We start from the raw sequence: 22,057 nt of genomic DNA, 5'->3' as shown, positions 1-22,057 counted from the left end.
GAGAAGGAGCAAACCCCCTGAGCACCTCGCCTTTCTCTGGTCTGGCCTCTGTTCGCCACTGCAGGGCCTGTGCCGGGTGGCGTGAGGGCTGCAGGAGCTCGGACCCGCCTCAGCCAGTAGCTCCGCCCTGCACCTGGCGGTGGAGCGTTGGGTGTGCTGACCGACCCGAGAACCGGCTCTTCGGTGGGGAAGGGGAGCCTTTTTCCTGTCCAGTGGCCATTTTCTAATTGCTGAGCGCGATGTGGTTTGTTGATACAGATCCCAGAGGAACACGACCTGGAGAGTCAGATCCGCAAGGAGCGGGAATGGCGGTTTCTGCGCAACAGCCGGGTCAGGAAGCAGGCGCAGCGGCTCATTCAGAAGGGTGAGGGGTGGGGGGACCCCGCGGCCTCATAGGAGGGGAGGGCGCAGGGGTGCCTAGCCTGGAGCCCCACAGTGCCCTCCTGGGCTCTCACCCATCTGACCCATGACCTCTCCCACAAGCGCGACACCTGGTTTGACCTTCCAGAGGGGAAGGAGCTGGCCCCTGGGTGCAGACCCACAGTCGGTGCTGACTGTAACTAAGACCCATCGTGCATCCTCTGCTCAGGCATCACGAGACTGGACGACCAGATATTTCTGAACAGGAACCCCGGGGTCCCCTCCGTGGTCAAGTTTCACCCCTTCACACCCTGTGTGGCTGTCGCCGATAAAGACAGCATCTGGTGAGACCGCGGGGCTTGCACAGACTCAGCCCAGGTGGAGCGTGGCCGCTTCCTCCTGCCCCTCTGGGCTGCTGCCGTGGGAGGGGCTGAGGAACAGCGGGGAGTCGGCCTCTCCCCACCCCTGACCTTGTCCCCGCCACTGTTTGGGGTGGTGGCAGGAGCTTCTGTGCTAAGACAGGCCATTTCGGGGGCGCACGCAGACAGGGCAGGGGGCTGGTCTGAACTGCGCTGTGGCAGGCGTGTGCGCGGGGCTCACCCTGTCGCTGCCTCTGCGGGAGACGTGTGCTCACAGCGCAGCAGGTGCAGCCGTGGCGAGCACTGGCCTTGCCGTAGGGAAAGCGCCCACTTCGTGGCGGAGGAGGCTGGGCGTATTCTCACCTCTGTTTCTCCTTAGTCCACTTTTGTCTGTTGGGAAATACTCACAACCTAAGAGTTACTGAGCAAGCTCACGCTGTGGCACACTTCGTCCAGAGCCCTTCATCGTACAGACCGGAACTCTGCCCCTGAAATGCCAGCCCCTCCCTGGCCCCCAGCCCCGGCCCCACCATCTGCTCCCTGTCTCTGTGGATCTGACCCTCTGGGACCCCAGACAAGTGGGGTCTCACAGGACTTGTCCTTCTGTGTCTGGCTGGCCCCACTGATGTCCTCGGGGTTCATCTGTGTGGCCTGTGCCGCATCTACTTCCTGTTTAAGGCCGAGTGACAGTCCACTGTGTGCACAGACCCTGTTCCATGTAGCCAGTCATCAGCGGTGGACACTTGAGTGATTTCTCCTTTTTCTAATATATTCATATTATCAGGCTTTATTTTTTAATTCTTTAAAAATATGTTCACTTTTGTCTGGCTGATGTGGCTCAGTGGATTGAGTGCTGTCCCAGGGACTGAGAGGTCCGGGTTCAATTCCCGATCAGGGCACATGCCCGGGTTATGGGCTCAATCCCCAGTAGGGGGCGTGCAGGAGGCAGCCTGTCAGTGTTTCTCTCTCTCTTCCTCGCTCTTTAAAAAAAAACAAAAACATTTATATATATATATATATATATATGTATATACACACACATATATATATATTCACTTTAACACAACTTACAGGCAAACAGAGTGTACAATAGAATAATGCCGACTCTGCCTGTTTGCTGGGTAGATTTTGGTGGAGAAGGAAACGGATCGGCGCCAGGGAGCAGCTGGGCGTGGCGTCTGCGGCAGCACCGTGCGCACAGGCCCTCAGCTCGGTCTCCGGCTCTCTGCAGGCCCTTTAGCCCAGAAGCATGGGTTTCATTGGAGAGTCTATAGACGCTCATTTCTTCTTTTTTTAAATTATTATTTGATCTCAGAAAGAGGAAGGGAGATCGAGAAACATGGATGTGAGAAACAGCAGTTGGTTGCCTTCCGCACGCGCCCCAACAGGGATTGAACCTGAAACCTTCTGGTGTGCGGGGTGACATCCCAACCACCGAGCCACACCAGCCACATTCACTTGCTCTCAATGATTAGTAACACTTTAACAGTAAGAAGAAGAAACACCAACGGAAATGAGTTCGGCTGCTCACGATCCGCCAGGCACAGGGCTGAGTCCTCTGTGGGTTTGTGTCTGTCTAACTCACAACCCGCTTCCACCTCTGACTGTTGTCGTGATGCTGCCACAGACGTGGGCAGAGCATCTCCCAGCTGCCCACCCAGACGCGAATCCGTGTGGCCCTTGTCCGTGTCCTTTGTGGCCGTCCTGTGGGCGTGAGGCGGTGTCCCTGGGGGTTTCATAGCCTGTTCCTCTCTTGTCCCCCTAAGTTTCTGGGACTGGGAGAAAGGGGAGAAGCTGGACTACTTCCACAACGGGAACCCTCGGTACACGCGGGTCACCGCCATGGAGTACCTGAACGGCCAGGACTGCTCGCTGCTGCTCACAGCCACGGGTGAGTGCCCCCGCCCAGGCGGGGCAGCGTCTCCTTTGACCCTGACCGTTTCTTCTGGCAAAGGGGACTGTCCTGCTTTCGGAAGTGAAGGCTACTGTCATTAGGGAGTTAGGAGGTTTCTGAGGAAAAGGGCTTCCCTCAGAGATGGTGGGGAGAGCGGAGTGACCAGCGCCAACAGGTGTCCCAGGGACCGTGTCCTTCTCGGCAGCCCGGCTCCCCCACCCAGGAAGGTGCCCTCGGCCTCGGTCCCTGCAGCCTCCGCCAGGCCCTGGAGGCGAGGCTGAGGGAGACAACCCCACCGCCACACTGCCGGGCTCTCCAGCCGCCTCATGGCCCCTTCCTCTCGGGCCAGCCCTGCAGCCTGTCCTGCCCAGTGGCAGCTCTCGCTTTCCTTTTGGTCTGAGAGGGCGTCTCTCGCCCTCGCTATGAGCACTGGTTTTCCCGCTGAGCCACCTGGCCAGCAGGCGTGTCTGGTAGCACCTGACGCACGAGTGCACTGCCCCTGGCTCTGCGGCGTCGCTGCCTGTTAACAGCGCCTCCTTCGGGGACGGCAGACGCGCGGGAGGCGGCGGGAGGGGAGCGTGAGTGCCAGCGAGGGTGTGTGCCTCTGGGCCCAGCTGCGTTACCCCGTCCTGCCGTCCTGGCAGTTCAGCTGGCGCACTAACAGCGTGACCTTTCTCCTTGCAAAGTGTCCCTTGGCCTCTGCAGGGTGTGCTCATGGGGACAGGTCCTGCTGGCAGCCACTGCCGTGGGCGTGAGGACAAGGAGAGGGGGGTGTGGAGGCCAGCATGGCTCTCGGAGGTTAGGACAGGTCACCAAGGACGGGGGAGGGCGATCTAGGCCAGGCTGGCGCCGGAGAGGGGCCGAGGTCCTCCCTGTGGGGTCCCAGGAGCAGCACCCGCCCGAGCGCAGGGAGTTCACTGTCAGGAGAGCGGGGAGGGGCGGACCCCACCCAGCATGTGTCCCAGAGGACCTCGTCCTCCTGCTGCCTCACTGAGGCCAGGCTGCTGCTCCGCATCCGGGGGCCAGGCCTGCGTGCTCACTGCCTCCTCCCTTCCCCAGACGATGGCGCCATCAGGGTCTGGAAGAATTTTGCCGATTTGGAAAAGAATCCAGAAATGGTGACTGCTTGGCAGGGCCTCTCGGACATGCTGCCAACAACCCGAGGTGCGTCCTCCCGGGCTGCTGGGCAGGGACGGTTTGGAGGGGACCTGTGGCTCTGTCACACCTGGGAGGCAGGCTGTGCAGGGTGGCCGTCGAGCCGAGCTCTGGCCTCACCCGCTCTCCCCAGCCCTCATCCCTGGCTAGAAGGGGGTGTCGCTGGGAAAACGGTTGCTGCTGACGGGGCTGAGGACCTGCGTTCTGTGCTCTTTGCCCCAAGTGAGCCCCCCCGGGGGACGCGTGTGCAGCTGTGGGCCTGTGTCTGGGCCGAGGAGCCGCACCGCCTTGTGCTGGCCATGGCTCTGGGCCTGGGCACCGGCCGATGTCCATGTTCCCGCTTCTCACCGACGACCCTCCCTGCTACGTGTGTCCAGGGCCTGATTCAGGATAAAGTCGGGTGCAGATAAGGGATCTCTGCGTCCTGGGGGTTCCCACCCCCACACATACAGATGCAGGCGGATGTGGTCTCTGCTCAGATGTGGTCTGTGTCTGTCATTGGCCTGGCTTGGCTGAGGTCTCGGCTTTTAAAACCCTGGACGTGGCCATAACCACAGCCAGGGTTCATCAGCCAGGCCTCCTCCAGACAGTCACAGAGAGCAGGGGAGGGGCGCAGCCAGGTGACTCTTGGCCGGGGGAGCCCAGAGCCCGTAAATCTGGTAAACTAAGCTGCCCTCAGGAGGGCCTGCAGGGAAGGGCCGGAGACCAGGGAAGGCCAGGGCACGGGGCTGTCCACTGTCGTCCTGCTGGCGCAGGGGCCGGAGACCAGGGAAGGTCAGGGCACGGGGCTGTCCACTGTCGTCCTGCTGGCGCAGGGGCCGGAGACCAGGGAAGGACAGGGCACGGGGCTGTCCACTGTCGTCCTGCTGGCGCAGGGGCCGGAGACCAGGGAAGGCCAGGGCACGGGGCTGTCCACTGTCGTCCTGCTGGCGCAGGGGCCGGAGACCAGGGAAGGCCAGGGCACGGGGCTGTCCACTGTCGTCCTGTTGATGCAGGGGCCGGAGGCTGCACAAGCCAGTGCTCTGTGGAGCGAAGTGGTTGCTAGTCCCACTTGTTCACGGTCGCAGGGCTTATGTCTTACGAGTTTCACCCCGACCACGGCATCAGTTCTGTTCCCTTGTCTCTCCACACGAGCCCAACACTCTCCTCTCACGACGCCTGGGGGCTGGGATGCAGGGCTCGGGGGAGGTCTCGGGTGGACCGGCAAGTGGCTGCGTCCCCTTTCGGGGCAGCAGGACCTGGCTGGACTGCAGGCGCTGAGAGGAGCGGGCAGGGCCTCTTGGTGGGTTGGGTGCAGCGCAGATGCTCGTGTGCACCTGAGCATCTTCACCTGCTGGTCTGAGCGATGGCCTTCCACAGATGCCCTCCCTGCCCTGGGGCACACCTGGGCGTGCTCTCCTGCGGGCTTCACCCAGGACTAACAACTGTTAGATCTGGGCAGTGGGTACAAGGATTTCTGTTGTGTTCTCCTCTATATGTTTAAAACATCTGCAACGAAACATTGAAAATTAAATCTCGCTCTAAATGGAGTCCCTCTGGCGAGGTGTTTGCTGAGGCGCTTGCTTGCCGCCCGGCCCCGCCCTGTGCCCAGTCCCGGCTGCTGGGGTGCAGCAGCAGGAGCTGCGGTCCCTGGGCTCCCACGGGCTGAGAAGAGAGCACCCGTCTCCGTGCCGATGCCCATTCCAAGGTCGCCTACCTGCCCGTTGAGCCCGGGGCTGCTGGAGACGGGCGTCTTGGACAGAGGTCCTAGGAGGGTGCTGCCCTCCTAGCAGATGCCTGGGGAAGTCTCCGAATCATTGCCCCACCCAGGACTTGGGGTGCGCTGGGAGCCCCAGCTCGAGCTTGTGTAGAGTTGGGGACTCACCCAGTGGGCTTTGGCCCCTGATGTCGGCGGCAGGAGGGTCCACCCGGATCAGGCCCTGCAGTGAGGCTGCTGCCCACCTGTGTCCCTAGGAGCTGGCATGGTGGTGGACTGGGAGCAGGAGACTGGCCTCCTCATGAGCTCCGGGGATGTGCGGATCGTCCGGGTCTGGGACACCGACCGCGAGATGAAGGTGCAGGTGAGTGCTCAGTGCCGCCCCCCGTGGCCTGTTCCCTCCTTGCGGAAGACCCGGGCCGAGGGCACTGAGGCTGAGGGACAACGGGGCCTCGGTGCTGGGGCCGTGCAGCTGACCGAAGCCTCTGGGACCCACTGCTGTCTGGCTGCGTCGGTCCCGACAGCGACCCCGCCGGGCAGCCGCAGTTCTGCGCAGATCAGGGAGCTTCAGAAAGCAGTGGGGGACAGTCTGAGTCAGAGTGGTTGCATGTTTGATCGTGTGCTTTTTAAAGTGCCTTTCACTTCCAGGGGTTTTTAATATATACTTTTATTGATTTTTAGGGAGAGAGGAAGGGAGAAGGTGAGAGAGAGAAACATGGATGAGAGAGGCACGTGGATCGGCTGCCTCCTGCACACCCCCTCCTGGGGATCAAGCCCACAGCCCAGGCCTGTGCCCTGACCGGGAATCGCTGGGTTATTTTCAGTTGTAATAGAGAGAGGAGCACATTGGTACTGCCGAGACCTGGAAAAGGGGTCACCCGGGGTGGAGTCCCAGGGCCGAGCCCAGCCGTCCCCCGCTGCTCATGGCTACCCGGCCCCTCACCAAGCCCTCTGGTTAGACAAGTGCTTTGTCAGAAGGAAGGCGCAGCTCATGCGTGGATCTAACGAAGGAAGGAGGCCTGGGAGGGGGCAGCTGCAGCCGTGGGAGGCGTGGCCCCTCTGCCCCGTCCTCACATCCTGCCGAGGCCCCGTGGACTTCATCATGCGCCTTTCTGGGGAATGTGCTGGCCAGGCTGGCCCGCCCCGCCCAGCTGACACCCTGCTGCTCACGCTCCCAGGAGTCAGTGCTCTCGGGCCCCGGTCGGCAGAGGAAATGGGCTGGGTCCCAGGCCTCTGCCACTTGTAAGCCCCTGTGACTGCCACCCCTGCCTGCGGGATCCCCTGCCTGCGGGGTTCCCTCCAGTGTGCCAAGGGCGCGACTCCCTTGGCTGGAACAGACATCTCCCCTCACGTGGGTCACGTTCTCGTCTTCTCCGGCCGCTGTGTGCCCCTCACCCGCCCTCCAGCATGCACAGCCGTCAGGCTGAGCCACGGGGAGCCGGGGAGATGGTGGGTGGCTCCCAGCTCCCGCTAGACCCTGCCCCGGATGCAGGGGGAGTTTTCCACAGAGCTGATAAGATTCCTGCTGCCCAAAGTGCTTCATCTTCTTCTCAGGAGAGGGAGACATTGGAAAGTTCATTTAGCACCAAAAACCAGCTGTTATGGGCCGCACTTGCCAGCAGCGTGCTGGGCACGGGTCTCAGCGTGCCTCCCGGCCGGGCCTCCAGTGCAGCCTGGCCTGTCATTCAGGCCCCGTGGCCTCACTCCCGTGTTCTCGGTGCTCGGCCCTAGGACATCCCCACGGGCGCTGACAGCTGCGTGACTAGCCTGGCCTGCGACTCCCACCGGTCCCTCGTCGTGGCCGGCCTGGGGGACGGCTCCATCCGCGTGTACGACAGGAGGATGGCGCTCAGCGAGTGGTAATGCGGCCGTGCCCCCCCCCGCCCCGCCCCGGCAGGCGCCCTACAGGTGGCGGCGGTGGTGTTTCTGCCAGGTCACTGGGCCCAGACAAACTGAGTCCCCAGAGGTAGCTGGGCACTTCCCATGGAGGCCTCACTCCCCGTGAGCCGTGGACAGGCCACGTGGAACACGTGGTCAGGTGCTGCCTCCCTGAGCTCAGTTTCCAGGGGAAGGCTGCCACCCTCCACCTCCTGGGTCGTGCACATGAGGCCCGGAGGTGGCGTCCATCAGGGAGCGCACGCGGGGGTGCCAGCAGCACCGGGTGGGTGGGCTCTGGGCAGGTGCCGGCCCTGTGTGGGTGGCTAGGAGCGGCACCCGATGCCCCAGGGCTGGCAGGTGATGTGCCGTTACCCTGGTCCACGCCGCTCACCAGGCTCGCCGTCCCCTCACCCGCCCTGCAGCCGCGTCATGACGTACCGGGAGCACACGGCCTGGGTGGTGAAGGCCTGCCTGCAGAGACGCCCCGAGGGCCACATCGTGAGCGTGAGGTGACCGGCGCCGAGCAGCGGCGAGGCGTTCGCTGTGAAGCTTTGTTTCTCCCATTCAAACGTGTCCTGGGTGTTGAGCGGCTGTGAGATGGCGTTTTGGGGCCACCTCTGTCCCCCTGCTGGAGAGCCTAGCCGTGGGCGCTGGGCGGTCTGCCTCGTGGGTGCAGGGGTCAGGTGCCGCGTGGCCATGTGGTCCCTGCACATGCTGCGGTCGGCCGCCCATAATCCGTTCTGCTGCTGGTGAGCCTGTGCTGAGAACAGGGAGTCCCTTTGCCCCTTACAGGGACAGCAGAATGCACCTTCCTGTCACAGCCGCGGCTTCTCACAGAGCTGCTGTCTCCCGTTAATGAGACGGGCACAGAGCACGGCTCGAGAGTGACACCCACCAGGCCTCCCTGCCCAGAACCTGATCTCGGGGCAGGAAATAACGGTCACGTCCTCCCCACCTTTGCTCCTGCGGCTTCTGCTCCCACGGTGGCCCATGGGTGGGCCTCACAGGCACCTGAGGGACCAGGCGGCTCCGGTGCCCTGCCCCTCACTGTGCCCCTCCCCGCAGTGTGAACGGGGACGTGCGCTTCTTCGACCCGCGGATGCCGGAGTCGGTGAATGTGCTGCAGATCGTGAAGGGGCTCACGGCCCTGGACATCCACCCCCAGGCCAACCTGATCGCGTGGTGGGTGCCCCGCAGGGCCACAGCGAGGGGGCGGGGCGGGGGGAGCATTACCGTGGCCCCAGCGGTCCCTGCAGACCTGCCCTTCTGAGCGGGCGGGTGGAGCTGTGCCCTCCCCGAGGAGAAGGGCGCTGAGGCCGGCCTTGTCCTTCCGCAGCGGCTCCATGAACCAGTTCACCGCTGTCTACAGCGGGAGCGGGGAGCTCATCAACAGCATCAAGTACTACGACGGCTTCATGGGCCAGCGCGTCGGCGCCATCAGCTGCTTGGCCTTCCACCCGTACTGGGTCTGTGTCCCACGCCCGGGCGGGGCTGGGGGGCTCGGGGCCCTCGGGGCCAGCAGCAGCCAGGCCCCCAAACTGCTCTCACTCCTCAGGCAGCACAAGTTCCCTGTCACTCAGGGAAGACCGGGCTGCAGACGCACGTGGAATAGCCCTCCCTTCCCGTCTCACACTCTCTCTCAACATAGCGCCTGTCCTTACCACGGGCAGCCCCTCCCTTCCCGTCTCACTCTCTCTCACAACATAGCGCCTGTCCTTACCACGGGCAGCCCCCGTGGTCACCGGCCACTGTGGTTCATGCCAGGGTTCCACCCACCTGCCTTCCGGCCCCGTGGGCTCTGCTGACATGCACAGCATTGCATCCCCAATCCGTCCCTGGGCAGTCCTGAGAGAGGTCAGGGACGGGGCAGCGTGTGGGTTCTGGTGCTGGAGGGGTGACGCAGTTCTGCCGGAAGCTGCCGCTGAGGGTCCCGGCATTTCTGCACCTGCCTGTGGGCAGGGGCGTCCCCGGGGGCCCGCTCACCGGCTCATCCGCTCTCCTCTCGCAGCCTCACCTGGCCGTGGGCAGCAACGACTACTACATGTCCGTGTACTCCGTGGAGAAGCGCGTCAGATAGCAGCGCCCGCCCCGCCAGGCTGCGTGTACATAGTGGGCCTGCCGCTGCCCGGGAACTCTGGTCCTGACCTGGCTGCCAAGGGCTCCCAGAGGCCCACGCTGTCTGTCTGTCTGTCCTCACCGTTGCGCCTGGAGCCCAGGAAAGGGGCTCTGGTGGAGTCCCGTGGTGTGACGGTCGCTTTCCTGCCAAGACGCAGCTTCCAGGCCGAGGACACAGTCACTGTTCGTCCTGTACCCTCCTGTCCTGTTTTTCTCCTGAGAGTTTTAAAGGGGGAAACACTAGTTTATTTCCCACTGATCCAAGCATGAGCTCCACAAAGCTCCGAGGTGGACACTGGCTTCCCCAGGGTTCGGCCGCCCAGCAGGTCCCTGGACTGCCACTGCCTGGCCACAGTGAGCACGAGGTGGCCCCTGGCCTGCTGCACCCTTCTGTTTGTGGGCTCACAGTGGCCGTTCCAAGCAGCCAGGAGAGGCTGGGGTTCAAGACCGGGCCTTCCGCCATCCCACCAGGGCTCGTCCCCCCCAATGCAGCCACCTCCCCAGCATAGGCAGGGCCTTGGGTTTGAGCTTGGGCCCCTGTCCCCCGAGCCAGAGGGAACTGTGCCTTGGAGGGTCCGGCAGGTTTTCAGCGACTCAGCTGCTGCCCAGGCCACGGCTCGTTTCTGCCGACGGGCGGCTCTTCCTGGCAGGCGCAGGGACGCTGCCCAGGCCTGTGGTCCTCCCACCTGGGCTTGCACACGCACCACACAGTGTACATGAGGAGGCACAGCTGGAACCCGAGAGCATCGGTGGGTCCCCGTAGGGGTGCAGCGGTGACGCAGCAGAGCTCCCTGCCAAGTGCTTTAGCACGTGTCTCTGCGTGTGTATGTATGGGTGTGTGTGCACATGTGTCTATGCATGTGCAAGTACACAGGCATGTGCAGACTGCATGCCTGTGCTGTGTGAGTGTGCAGGTGTGTGTGCCTGCGTGTGCACAGGTATGTGCGGGTGTGCATGTCTGCAAGTGCGCAGGTGTGTGCACAGGTGTGTGCACAGGTATGTGCGTGTCTGCGTGTGCACAGTTATGTGCAGGTGTGTGTGCTTGCATGTGCACATGTACATGTCTGAGTGCACAGGCATATGCAGGTGTGCGTGTCTGCGTGTGCAGGTGTGTGTGTCTGCGTGTGCAGGTGCAGCAGGGGAGCTGTGATGACAACTGAGCCCAGGAAGGGCCGCGGAGAATGGGCTAAGCAATCACAGACAGATAGCTCTTAGAAAACAAAACAACCACAATGATGATATTTGAAAAGCAATTTTTCCATTTTCTTTGGGAATCAGGATTATCCAGAGAGGAGTGAGGTGCCTAACTCACCCTGCCAGTCAGAGGCCCGCGAGGCTGAGTGAGCAGAGCGGTGAGGCAGGTCAGGGCGCCTCACTGCAGACCAGGCTCTGCCTCAGCAGGCGGGCAGCACCGCCCGGCGCGCTGGGTGCAGGAGGCCCTGTGCCGTGGGCCTTGCATGTTCCCACCAGGAGAAGGTTCTGGGACAGGACCTTCCACCATGTTCCGGGTGAGAGCCACGCAGGGGCAGGAAGGCCACAGAAAGTCCCACTGCCCGCACGGCGCCATCGGCTCCGCGAGGTGCTCCAGGCGTTGCCCGGACCTCCGGGAGCTGAGCTCCACCCACAGGCACTGAGAAAGTGTCCGATTCGGGGAGCGGTTCCCCAGATTCCAGGCTCACATGCGGCTCTGCTTTGAGACAGAATCATGGCCTGTCCCAGTGCGGCCTCTGCCGCCCGCTGTGAGTCTGTGCAGGTCTGATGCGAAAACTCAATCATGACGCTACCCAGCTCCAGAGCCTCGCGGAGGCTCACACGTCTATTTATTCTACCGGGATGAGGGCTGAAGGGACTTGGACAAGGCGTGGGCTGTAAGTGGGCGCGAGAGCCTGGCAGACAATAAACTGCTCACGAAGGAGCACGGGGCTGGCAGCCTGGTCTTTGCAAAACAACCCCTCGGCCACGTGGGGGGTGCTGCCTGCACCCTGCGGGGTGGGCCAGGCGGCATCACGGGAGCATCCCGTCAGCTGTCACTCCCGAGACAGGCGCCTGCCCTCAGTGCCCAGCCCTGCGGCTGGGACACGTCCGAGGAGAGGCCTGAGCCAGGGGTCAAGCCGCCGGTTCATGTCTGTGCCGCTCGTTTCTTGTTGTAAATGACGAATGTGTCACCTTACAATTAGGATTCAGACACAAGCCGAATTCTTGCCGTGTCTGCTTCCCTGCCCAGTGCAGGTCAGTGCCACTTCCAGGGTCACCACCGCTGCTGCACGTCCTTCCCATCCACTCACCCCAAGATTAGGGGTTCACATGCCAGCCCCACCTTGGACAGGTGACTCCTCTGTGCCTCAGTTTCCCTGGTGACCCCTCACAAGGCTGTGGTGAGGACCAGTGTGTGCTGTGCTTTTCTTTAATGACCCCATCCCCTGCTGCTCGTCCTCCACACCCCTCCCCCCATGGCTGCCTGCCCCCCTCCACCTCACCCCTTCACCCCCTCTCAGAGGGGCAACCCCTCATCTCCAAGCCGTTTCCATTATGACCCCTTCTCCCCACAGGGAGTGGCCGGAGCCACTTTAAAAACAAATGTCAAACATCGAGGTTACATGAGCCCCTCCCTGGACCCTGCTCCTGCACACCCTCCTGTCCCCACGCTGTCCCCCCACTGACCACTGTCCCAATATCCCTTCACCCATCACACAACCAGGTCACCCTGTGTCTGTGCCCCATGCAAACCCATGGCATCAGGGGTGCAGGGCCCACACGGGGCAGGTGCTGAACGAGTGTGGGTGGGTGGGTGGGTGGATGGATGGATGGACGAATGGACGGATGGACAGGCACCCACCGACACATTCATGGTAGATCCTGCCTGTATCCAGACCCCACCCCCACCCCACCTGGTCTCTGACCGCCTTTCTGCAATGACCCCCCAAGAGCCACTGGGTGCTGGGGACCGTTGTGGCCTCCATCCTGTCCTGCAGTGCCACCACGTGGCCAGTTTGGGGATCACCACAGCCAGACCCCGTCTAGGGTGAGGCTGCCTCTCCAAGAACCCTTGTCTGCTGTGCTGGCTGACCCCCCCAGATGTCTCAACCTTAATTCTCAGCATCTCCACCTGGCCGCGCCCCCCAGAGTCACCTGAAGTTACATGAAGTGATGATCCTCGTGTGTTAAGGGTTGCACGTGTGCCCCCCCCCCCCCATTCATGTGGAAGTCTTACTCCTAGCACCTCAGACTGCGAACTTACTTGGAGAGTCTTTACAGAGGTCATTAGTGTGGGCCCTCACCCAGTATGACTGTGTCCTTGTGAGAAGGCGGTGCCAGGAGAGGGGCCTGCGACAGTCCACAAGGGCCGGCCCCGCCCACACCTTGGTCTCAGACTTGCAGCCTCCAGACTGGGACAGTGTTTAACCTGCCTGGTTTGCGGCCATTTGTCACAGCCATGAAGACGGGATGGGGCTCCGGGCAGGGCTGTGCCACACACGCAGTCGCCTGGAAGCGTGTCCTGGGTGCCAGGTTTGAGGGGCAGGGGACTGTGGCAGGCTGGTGGTTTCTGAGTGCGCTGGGAAAGACTGCATTTTTTTTTTAATGTTTTTATTGCTTTTTTTAGAGAGGAAGGGAGAGTTGGAAACATTGATGTGACAGAGAAATGTTGATCAGCTGCCTCCAGAACGCCCCCTACTGGGGATTAAGCCTGAAACCCAGGCCTGTGCCCTATTGGTACTGGAACCAGGACCTCTCAGTCCATGGGACGACGCTCAATCCACTGAGCCACACCGGCCGGGCTCTACTACATTCACTTTTTAATGGCAAGCCAGGGCTTCAAATTCTCAGCTCAAGCCCCGCTGATGTGGCTCAGTGGACTGAGTGCTGTCCCCACGGACTGAGGTCCATTCCCGGTCAGAGAATGTGCCTGGGCTGTGGGCTCCATCCCCAGCAGGGGGCGTGCAGGAGGCAGCCAACTGGTGTTTCTCCCTTCCTGCCTCTGAAAAATCAATGAAAACATGTTTTAAAATAAGTAAGTTCTCAGCTCAGGGTGGAGTCAGAAAGTACGCAGGGTGACTTTCAGGAAAACCCCTCTCTCCTAGCCCCACCGCTGTGTCTGGAAACCACTCCCAAGTTTTATCCCGCGGCTGTGGAATCGCTGGGTAGACTGGAAACGTCAGCCTCCCCGGTCAGAGAGTGTGAAAGTCGGAATGGAGAGCCGAGTGGACTGGCCTCGACTGCCCAGCCCACTGAGCTCCCTGAGGGCGGCCTGCCAGCGGCCCTCACGCGAGGACCCCACCTGAGGCTGTCACCTGCTCAGGGAAGGCTGATAGGCCCCCACCTGTGGCCCTGGTGGCCTCCAGACCCCAACTGCGGTGGCATGCCAGCCGACTTGGTCACACCCCAAGGACACCAGGTGTTGCAGACTCTGGAACATCGAGGAGGGACACACGCACGGCGGCCCAGAGGAGCAGGCAGGGATCCCGGGGCACTGTCCGGAGACCCGGGGCCCAGGGCTGGCTTCGCCGCGAGAAGCCTTGCACTTTGCTCCTCTGCGGCTGGAAACGACGTGACATGGCCCCGCCGAGCTCCCGGACGTTCCTCGGGGGACACAAGGGAAGACTCCGGGGCGCAGGGACAGGTGGAGGTGGCCCGAGTGTGTCGGAGGCAAGCTGTCACTGTGTCCCCAAAGCACACACCCTGCCAGAGGCCCCAAGTAACCCCTTGGTCCGCAGGCCCAGAATGACGCTAGAGGTCCCCCGATTTCTCCTGGGAACAGGGCGGGGCACGGTGGGCAGGGCTGCTGAGCAGCAGTCACAGGGGAGGGTGCCGGGGCCAGCGGGTCAAGCGCCCCCAGAACCAAAGCAGATGGGCGGTCTAGAGAAGCGCAAATTGATCATTAACAGAAAGATTCTAGATCTGGCAAACAGGGACCGGATGTGAGTACTCAGTGGAGAGTCACGACCTGTCGTCCAGCACCTAGCGGGGCGGAGGGGAGAAGGGTCCCCTCTGGTGGGTCCTAAGGGTGAGATCCCCGTCCCTCCCAGGTGCCCAAACCGTTGCTGCGCCGTCTCCCGCTGCGGAACCACCAGCTGCCCCCTCGCCGACCTGCAGCGGGGCAGTCAGCAGCCAAGGCGCCTCCCTGGTCCTGGGGCGGAGCGGGCGGCGCAGCCGCAGGCGGCGGGTGCTGGGTGGCCCTCTGGTCCGCGCAGGCCTCTCCGGGGCTGCTGGGCGCTCGGACTCGGTGGCTGAACTCCCACGACACTGGCCGCGCGGCCTCTCGTGCCCTGGCCTCGGAAGTCACGCTGCGCGCCGGGCCCACCGGCAAGGATCCCACCGAAGGAGGCCGAAGCCGCAGTCCCGGCCGCGCAGGTGCGGACATTCTGCGGGCGGCTCGCCCTGCGCACCGTGCGCGGCCCGGGCGGCGTAGCGTGCAGGTCTCTGCGCGGGCGCCAGGGGGCGCCACGCCGCGGCTCGCGTTCTGCGGCGCAGGGCCCCAAGCGGCCGCCGTCGGGGGCGGGGCTGCGCGACGGCGCGAGCGGCGACGGCGCGACGGCGCGACGGGTTCGGGCGGCGGGAGGCGGGGGCGCGGGGCGCGGGCGGGCGCCATGGGCAACCTGTTCGGCCGCAAGAAGCAGAGCCGCGTCACGGAGCAGGACAAGGCCATCCTGGTGAGGCGCGGGCCCGCGGGGCGGCGCGCGGGCCGGGCGGCGGGGGGAGGCCTCCGGGCCGGGGCCCGCGGAGCCAGGGCGGCGACGGCCGGCGCGCGGCCTCCGGGCCGTTCCGGAGCCGGGTCGGAGGGGCCGCGCCGCGCGTTGCCATGGCGACGGGGATGCGGTTCCGCTTCCCGGGCGCGTTCGGTGCCGCCGGGCCCTGCGGCGGGAAGGGGCGGCCGCGGCGAGCAGCACTCGCTGCCCCCCGGCTTCCGCAGCGGACGCGAGGCTCCGTCCCAAGGGCAGGCGGGCCCCGCGGCAGGCCGCCCCGTCCCGGCTCCTGGGACCGGGAAACAAAGCGCCCTTCACCGAAGCTCCGCCACGGCAGCGGACGTGGCTGTCACCGGAGAAAGCGGCCGCGGTGGGCAGCTCGTGGGCACAGGGGGGCGAGCCCTCCGGAGGCGGGAGCCCGGGTCCCGAAGGCCGGCGCGGCCCTGCCCGCCCCGCCCCCGGCGCGCCCTCTGCGCCCCGCGCCCCCTGCACCCTGCCCGCCCCGCCCCCGGCGCGCCCTCTGCGCCCCGCGCCCTCTGCGCCCTGCCCGGCGCCCCGTCCCCGGCGCGCCCGCGCCCTCTGCGCCCCGCGCCCCCTGCACCCTGCCCGCCCCGCCCCCGGCGCCCCCTCTGCGCCCCGCGCCCTCTGCGCCCTGCCCGGCGCCCCCGTCCCCGGCGCGCCCGCGCCCTCTGCGCCCCGCGCCCCCTGCACCCTGCCCGCCCCGCCCCCGGCGCGCCCTCTGCGCCCCGCGCCCCCTGCACCCTGCCCGCCCCGCCCCCGGCGCGCCCTCTGCGCCCCGCGCCCTCTGCGCCCTGCCCGGAGCCCCGTCCCCGGCGCGCCCGCGCCCTCTGCGCCCCGCGCCCCCTGCACCCTGCCCGCCCCGCCCCCGGCGCCCCCTCTACGCCCCGCGCCCTCTGCGCCCTGCCCGCCGCCCCGTCCCCGGCGCGCCCGCGCCCTCTGCGCCCCGCGCCCCCTGCACCCTGCCCGCCCCGCCCGCCCCGCGCCCTCTGCCCCGGGCTGACTGGCCTCTGGCCCAGCAGGAAGCCCCGAGGCCATTCTCTTCTAACGACCACCTTTGGGTGTCTCCCCGGGGAGACCTTTCTTTGCCAGGATCCACCTTGGTGGGGTCCCCACAGGGGCCGTGTAATTGGCACACACTTTGCAGATCCTCGCTCGCTGTTTTCCCAGGAGGGAAACGAGCCGAGAAGCGTCCAGGCTCAGTGCCTGGCGCGTGACCCTCTGCTGAAACCCCTCACTGTCCAGAGGGGCAGTCTGGCCACTCCTGCCCCCTCCGGCCGCACGGCCAGCGCGGGCGACCGGGGACGGGCTGGGAAGAGCAGGCCCCTTTCGCGTGGTCTGACCTGTGGCGCGCTGGGGCCAACACTAGAGACCGGACCCACCGCTCCCGACAGCGGAGGGCGTCCACCCCGGCGGGTCATTCCTCTCGCCGTGCTGGGTCCTGCAGATGTGCAGCCCTGACTGACGACGGGCTCGGGGCGATCTGCCCAGACAGCCCCGCCAGTGCGAGGGGCGGTGTCCTGGGGCTCTCCGCGGCGCCCCTGGCGGGGCCCTGGGCAGAGCCGTGAGTGCCCCGGGCGGGCAGGGCTCACGCGAGTGCAGGGTCCCGGGCGCCGGCGAGGTCGTGCAAAGCGCACCTGAACTCGCCCTTGTGCGCTGAGTGGCGACAGCGGGGAAGCTGACGCACAATGAGGAAATGGCTGGAGCCCACGGAGGAGCGAAGCCGGAGGGCAGCTGCGGGGGTGGGAGGGTGACTGAACCTTGGAGGCACTGACACCCCCTGACCTGGCCCCAGAGCACCTGCTCTCCCCGAAGACGGCGTTCTCGGTGCTGGCACTGTGGACACTGCCGACCGACTCGGGGTGGAGGGCGCCCTATGCACTGCAGGGTACCTGGGTGCCCCCTCACCCCCAGTTCTGAGAGCCAGCATGGTCTCTGGACCCCACCCCCATCACCTGGGAGACAGCGTGCACTTCCGGTGGTAGCGTTCAGGGCGGCCTGGCGAGGGGGGCGCAGCGCCCAGGCGCTAAGGCGAGACCTGTGCCCACAGCAACTGAAGCAGCAGCGGGACAAGCTGAGGCAGTACCAGAAGAGGGTCACGCAGCAGCTGGAGCGCGAGCGGGAGGTGGCCCGGCAGCTCCTGCGGGACGGCAGGAAGGAGTGAGTGCACCCAGCAGCGCTGGGCAGGAGGCTGGGATGGGCCCCGGGGTGGGCGGGGCAGCGAGGGGTGGGCTGCTGGGTCACCGCCGGCTCCTCTGCAGGCGGGCCAAGCTGCTGCTCAAGAAGAAGCGGTACCGGGAGCAGCTGCTGGACAAGACAGAAAACCAGATCACCAGCCTGGAGACCATGGTAGGCGGAGGGCGTGGGGGCCAGGCAGGCTGCAGGGGTCTCCCCTGGGGACTGAGACATCTTGCCTTTCTGGCTAAGGGGGTACATGGAGGGCCAGGCGGGCTGCAGGGGTCTCCCCTGGGGACTGAGACATCTTGCCTTTCTGGCTAAGGGGGTGCGTGGAGGGCCAGGCGGGCTGCAGGGGTCTCCCCTGGGGACTGAGACATCTTGCCTTTCTGGGACCTCTCGGCCCAAGGCTCGGAATGGGTCGGGCCTATAGCTCAGGAAGGCGGGTTGGCTCTCGCAGGATGGGGTCTGGGAGCTGAGCCAATTCAGGCGAGAGGTTCAGGCAGGCCAGGGGTCTGCCTGGTGACTGGAGGTGTCGGGAGTCAGCAGGAGGTTCCTGGGGTGTCCCCGGCATTAGATGCTAAACAGTGGGTTCCAGCTTTCTGCTAACCAGAGCTACTAATAAGCCATTGGTGGCCCTTCCTGGGCTCTCTCAGCCCTGCTGCACCCCAGAAGTGGTGAGAGCAGGAGAGGACAGGTGGGGGGGCCACGGGACAGTCTCCCCAGAGTGGGAATTGAGGCCTTCTTCTAAATGCCATCGTGAGTCTCGAGGAGGCTGCGGCAGGCTCTGACCTCACAGGTCTGGGTGTTTTTCTCCTCAGGTCCAGAGCATTGAGTTCACCCAGATTGAAATGAAGGTGATCGAGGGCTTGCAGTTCGGAAATGAGTGTCTGAATAAGATGCACCAGGTAGGTCGTCCGGGGCTGGAGCAGAGGAGGGGCAGTGCCCGCCTGCACCCAGGCCGTCGGCCAGGGGTCCGTGCTGGACGGGAGGTGGGGAAGCCCGGCACCGCTGGGAGAGGACACAGTCTAGCAGGCCAGGCAAACTCGGATGTTGACCTGAGAACAGGGCGATGGGCAGACACTGAGTTGGATCCACAGATGCTAACGTCACAGTCTGCTTGTGATGGAGGAGGGGTGGTGAGCTAATCGGGAGGGCTTCCTGGAGGAGGTGAGCACCGCCTCTCAGAAGCAACATGGATGCGGCTGGTGAAAAGAGGGTGGGGCCCAGAGAGGCTGTGCACAGCCCTGCGCCTCCGAGGAGCAGATGGGGCAGGTCGGGGCCGAGAGCCCAGGTGGTGGTGCTCTCTGAGGGGGGCTGCAGGGTGCCTGCCAGGCAAGCGAGGTGCTGCTGGGGACTGCTGCCCAAAGCAGTCGGGCGCCGGCCCAGAGCGACTTCCACACACTCCTCCTCGTCTCGCCGGGGCTGGGGCCGCCGGGTCGCTGCCTAGGGCCAGGATGGCCAGTGACGTGACACGTCCCGCGTGGCCTGCCTCCGTCTGTGCAGGAATGGGGGGGGGCCTTGTGCCCTGGCCGTCTAGGGGCCTTCACGCTGGGCTGTTTTCTTTTTTTAATATGTTTTTATTGGTTTTTTAGAGAGGAGAGGGGAGAGAGAGAAACATTGAAGTGAGAGAGAACCATCCATCGGCTGCCTCCTGCACGCCCCCTACTGGGGATCGAGCCTGAACCCGGGCACGTGCCCTGACTGGGAATCGAACCGGGACCTCTCAGTCCCTGGGGCAGCGCTCCCTCCACTGAGCCAGGCCGGCCGGGCAGTGCTGGGGTCCTTGTAAAGGCCTCACCCATGAGCCTCAAGGACTTGTGGTCGGTCTCTAGGTGATGTCCATTGAAGAGGTGGAGCGGGTCCTGGACGAGACCCAGGAGGCCGTGGAGTACCAGCGGGTAGGTAGAGTACCAGCGGGTAGGTGGAGTACCAGCGGGTAGGTGGAGTACCAGCGGGTAGGTGGAGTACCAGCGGGTAGGTGGCGCCGGGTTCGGGGCACCTTCCCGCCTCACCAGCAGTGAGTGAGCTGGCCAGCCTGGCGAATGTCCGGGGCCACCCGGGGCTCACGCCGTCCCCTGCCCTGTGTGGCCCCTCTTCTCAAAGGAGGGGCCCTCGAGGCAGGGCTGACCCCCCACGCAGCTGCCTTCCCCGGCCCAGCCACAGGCCTCACCTGGCTCCTCTTCCGCAGCAAATAGATGAGCTGTTGGCAGGAAGCTTCACTCAAGAAGACGAGGACGCCATCCTGGAAGAGCTGGACGCGATCACTCAGGTGCGAGGCCCGCCTGAGCTGTGCCCCCAGGAGTGCTGCCGGTGGTCTGGACAGAGTGCGGGCGGCCTGCTGGCCTCGGCCTGCCTCCCGCGGGCAGGACGGTGGCTCTTTGATTAGCTGGGTTTTCTTTCTCCACCGCACACCAGCCCTGGAGGCCTCCACGGGGCTGTCCTGCCCAAGCCCCGAGGTTGGCGCTCGCTCCCTGATGGGGGCCTCCATCTCTGGGACACTCCTAGCGTGCCCAGCCTGCTGTGCCCAGCCTGCATCGCCGGCCCCATCCCGTCCGCAGGCTGGCCAGGACGGCCGATTTTAGCGATGCTACTCACCCTGTGGGGCCCAGCTGCCCTGCCTACTGGGTCACTTCCTGCCCCTGGGCCAGAAGGGCGCCAGCACCGGCTGGGACACAGCCCCACCACACGGCAGACCCAGGCGCCCGTGGTCCTGGCACGTCCCAGGCGCTGAACCGGAGTGTCAGGGAGCCCCTTAGGGCCCCGATGCTGGGGCGAGTCCCCCTTCACAATGTCCCAGCCGTTTCGGAAGCTGAGGAGGGCGCACTGGGGGCTTTGGAGTGGGAGGGTTCTGTGCGTCCTAAATCCAGCCGAGGTCAGCCAAGCAGACAGGACCCTGTCCCCTCCTGGGTCGTGTCTCAGCCCTTTGTCTCTCTCTTACAGGAACAAATTGAGCTCCCAGAGGTCCCTTCAGAGCCCCTTCCTGAGAAGAAGCCAGGTACGCCCCGTTACCCCTGGGGGAACAGTGAGTGCGGCTCAGCAGAGTGCTCTGGCCGGGGGTCCTACCCGCTCCCCAGCTCGGTGGGTAGCCCCGGCCTCACCCTGGGGTGGGTAGCCTCGGAAGAGCTGACCCCCCGTTGGGAGAGGTGTGTCCTGGAGACAGGAGCCTGCAAAGGCGGGTCAGGTGTGCAGGCTCTCCTGGGCCAGCGTCCTCTGCCCCGTGACGTCACCTGATAGCCTGCGGAAGTTCCCGCTGGGCCTGCCTCCTCTGTTCCAAGTCCCCGTTTCTGTCTCCTCCCCTGTGCCTTGGAGCTCCTGTGCGCTCCGGGCTCGGCGCCCGCCAGCCCTGCGGGTTCTGTGTGCGCCTCGCCGCCCCAGGAGCCACGCAGGCTCTTCCCGGAGCTACAGCCTGGACCTGGCTCCTGGGCGCCTGTTGTCCTCTAGAAGCTTCTGCCTGTGGGCAAACATCTCTTTGTTTCGTCCACAGAGAAAGTCCCCGTCAAGGCCCGGCCCAGGCAGGCGGACCTGGTGGCAGCCTCCTAACTCGGCCTTCTCCCGCGGACTGCAGGGACGCCGCAGGGCTGGTGCCCGCAGAGAGTGTGAGCGTGGCCAGCCCGACGGGCTCCCAGGCCACGGTGCTGACGCACGCGGGCCTCGCTGTCGGTGCCCGGGCGCCTTCCCCAGGGGCAGCTGCTGCCTTGCTCTCCTTCTGGACTCCGTGGCAGCCTCCACACCCTGCCACCAACTCAGCTTCTGAAGCCGTGGCGCCCGTGAGGCCACGCCGGCCGGCCACGCCTGGCACTGGTTGCCCTCCTGTCCTGGCCCCTCGAAGACCTGCAGGCCACTCGCTCTGGGGAGGCCGCCAGACAGCCCGCCTTCCCCTTCGCTTCCGGCTGCTCCCGCTCCTTGGCCAGGCTTCCCGGCCGCCCAGTTGCCACGTGGATTTGGGGTGGAAGCCTCTCCATGCTTCTGTGTCTGCATTTGGGGGTGGGGGGCCAGGAGGGGTTCGTCCCTGCTGGACTGACGGCTCCAGGAGCCCTGACCACCACTCGTCACTTGTGGGTCCTGCTAAGAAGGGACAGTACAAGACAGCCAGCGGGTCCTGCCGGGGTTCCCAGAGGTGCTGATGAGACGTGTTTGTCCGTGGGACTCCCGTGACTGGAGCTTGGGGACCTGCCGGCCTGTCGGCGCCGAGCTATCTAGCACCAGGCACAGGCCATGGGGGTGGAAGTCACTCCCCTGGTTCACGGTTCATTCTGGAATTAGACAGGCTCGCTGGGGTTTCACTCCCAACAGGAACAAACATGAGACCTCCTCAGCCCCCATTAAAGGTGGTCCCACACCTGCCACCGCGTGGCCTGGGGTCTGGGAGAGCCAGTGCGTCAGAGGTGCCCTCCGCACCCCAGGTGTCCCTCGACCTCGGGACGCTCATCGAAGGCACCTGTCTGGGCAGAGCCACGGTGGGGCTGGGGATTCGGGAATAGGGGAGATTCTCGTTTTGCCTGGTGACCAGGGCTCCAGTGCCAGCTGGCCCTGGCTCGAGGTCACCTCTGGGCAGCTGCCCCCAGGCAGGTGCAGGTGGAGCTCTGGCCCTGCCTCCCTTGGGGGCGACACTAGTAGCCTCTCCTTATCTGAGAGGATCTGTGTGACTCTCATGGCTGGTGGCTGGGCCTCAGACCCTTGTGGTGAGGGAGGGGGGCGGTTTGGTGCCCCAGGGCCTGGTTTG

The 22,057-nt window shown here is 64.9% G+C and overlaps 2 protein-coding genes across 2 annotated transcripts in view; both read left to right on the top strand.

The window, feature by feature from the left end:
- The window catches only part of RPTOR (regulatory associated protein of MTOR complex 1), a 175,518-nt gene extending 165,150 nt beyond the window's left edge, over window positions 1-10,368 (top strand). Inside the window, exons 25-34 of the mRNA XM_036267872.1 lie at window positions 259-364; window positions 590-704; window positions 2,486-2,610; window positions 3,673-3,777; window positions 5,722-5,828; window positions 7,196-7,323; window positions 7,765-7,851; window positions 8,408-8,524; window positions 8,679-8,808; window positions 9,351-10,368. Coding sequence (XP_036123765.1) covers window positions 259-364; window positions 590-704; window positions 2,486-2,610; window positions 3,673-3,777; window positions 5,722-5,828; window positions 7,196-7,323; window positions 7,765-7,851; window positions 8,408-8,524; window positions 8,679-8,808; window positions 9,351-9,419 — 1,089 coding nt within the window. The 3' untranslated portion in view covers window positions 9,420-10,368. The remainder of the gene's footprint in view (window positions 1-258; window positions 365-589; window positions 705-2,485; window positions 2,611-3,672; window positions 3,778-5,721; window positions 5,829-7,195; window positions 7,324-7,764; window positions 7,852-8,407; window positions 8,525-8,678; window positions 8,809-9,350) is intronic.
- A 4,655-nt stretch (window positions 10,369-15,023) lies between these two features.
- Window positions 15,024-21,698, top strand: CHMP6 (charged multivesicular body protein 6). Its single transcript, XM_036268866.1, has 8 exons — window positions 15,024-15,105; window positions 17,207-17,316; window positions 17,418-17,505; window positions 18,153-18,239; window positions 19,167-19,232; window positions 19,523-19,603; window positions 20,275-20,329; window positions 20,819-21,698. The coding sequence occupies exons 1-8, from the start codon at window positions 15,043-15,045 to the stop codon at window positions 20,872-20,874; spliced, it is 606 nt and encodes a 201-aa protein (XP_036124759.1). The 5' UTR covers window positions 15,024-15,042; the 3' UTR covers window positions 20,875-21,698.
- Window positions 21,699-22,057: the final 359 nt, after the last annotated feature.

The sequence above is a fragment of the Molossus molossus genome, unplaced genomic scaffold (genome assembly GCF_014108415.1).
Source record: "Molossus molossus isolate mMolMol1 unplaced genomic scaffold, mMolMol1.p scaffold_m16_p_19, whole genome shotgun sequence".
In the NCBI taxonomy this organism is placed as follows: Eukaryota; Metazoa; Chordata; class Mammalia; order Chiroptera; family Molossidae; genus Molossus; species Molossus molossus.
The sequence above is the reverse complement of the archived record's forward strand: the minus strand, read 5'-3'. Positions and strand labels throughout refer to the sequence as shown.

What these genes read in the sequence shown, in the direction of transcription:
- CHMP6 (XM_036268866.1), top strand. Translation starts at nt 15,043, where the DNA reads ATGGGCAACCTGTTCGGCCGCAAGAAGCAGAGCCGCGTCACGGAGCAG. An exon ending in TCACCAGCCTGGAGACCATG is followed by an intron (nt 17,506 to 18,152) that starts GTAGGCGGAGGG and finishes TTTTCTCCTCAG; the next exon opens with GTCCAGAGCATTGAGTTCAC. An exon ending in AGGCCGTGGAGTACCAGCGG is followed by an intron (nt 19,233 to 19,522) that starts GTAGGTAGAGTA and finishes CCTCTTCCGCAG; the next exon opens with CAAATAGATGAGCTGTTGGC.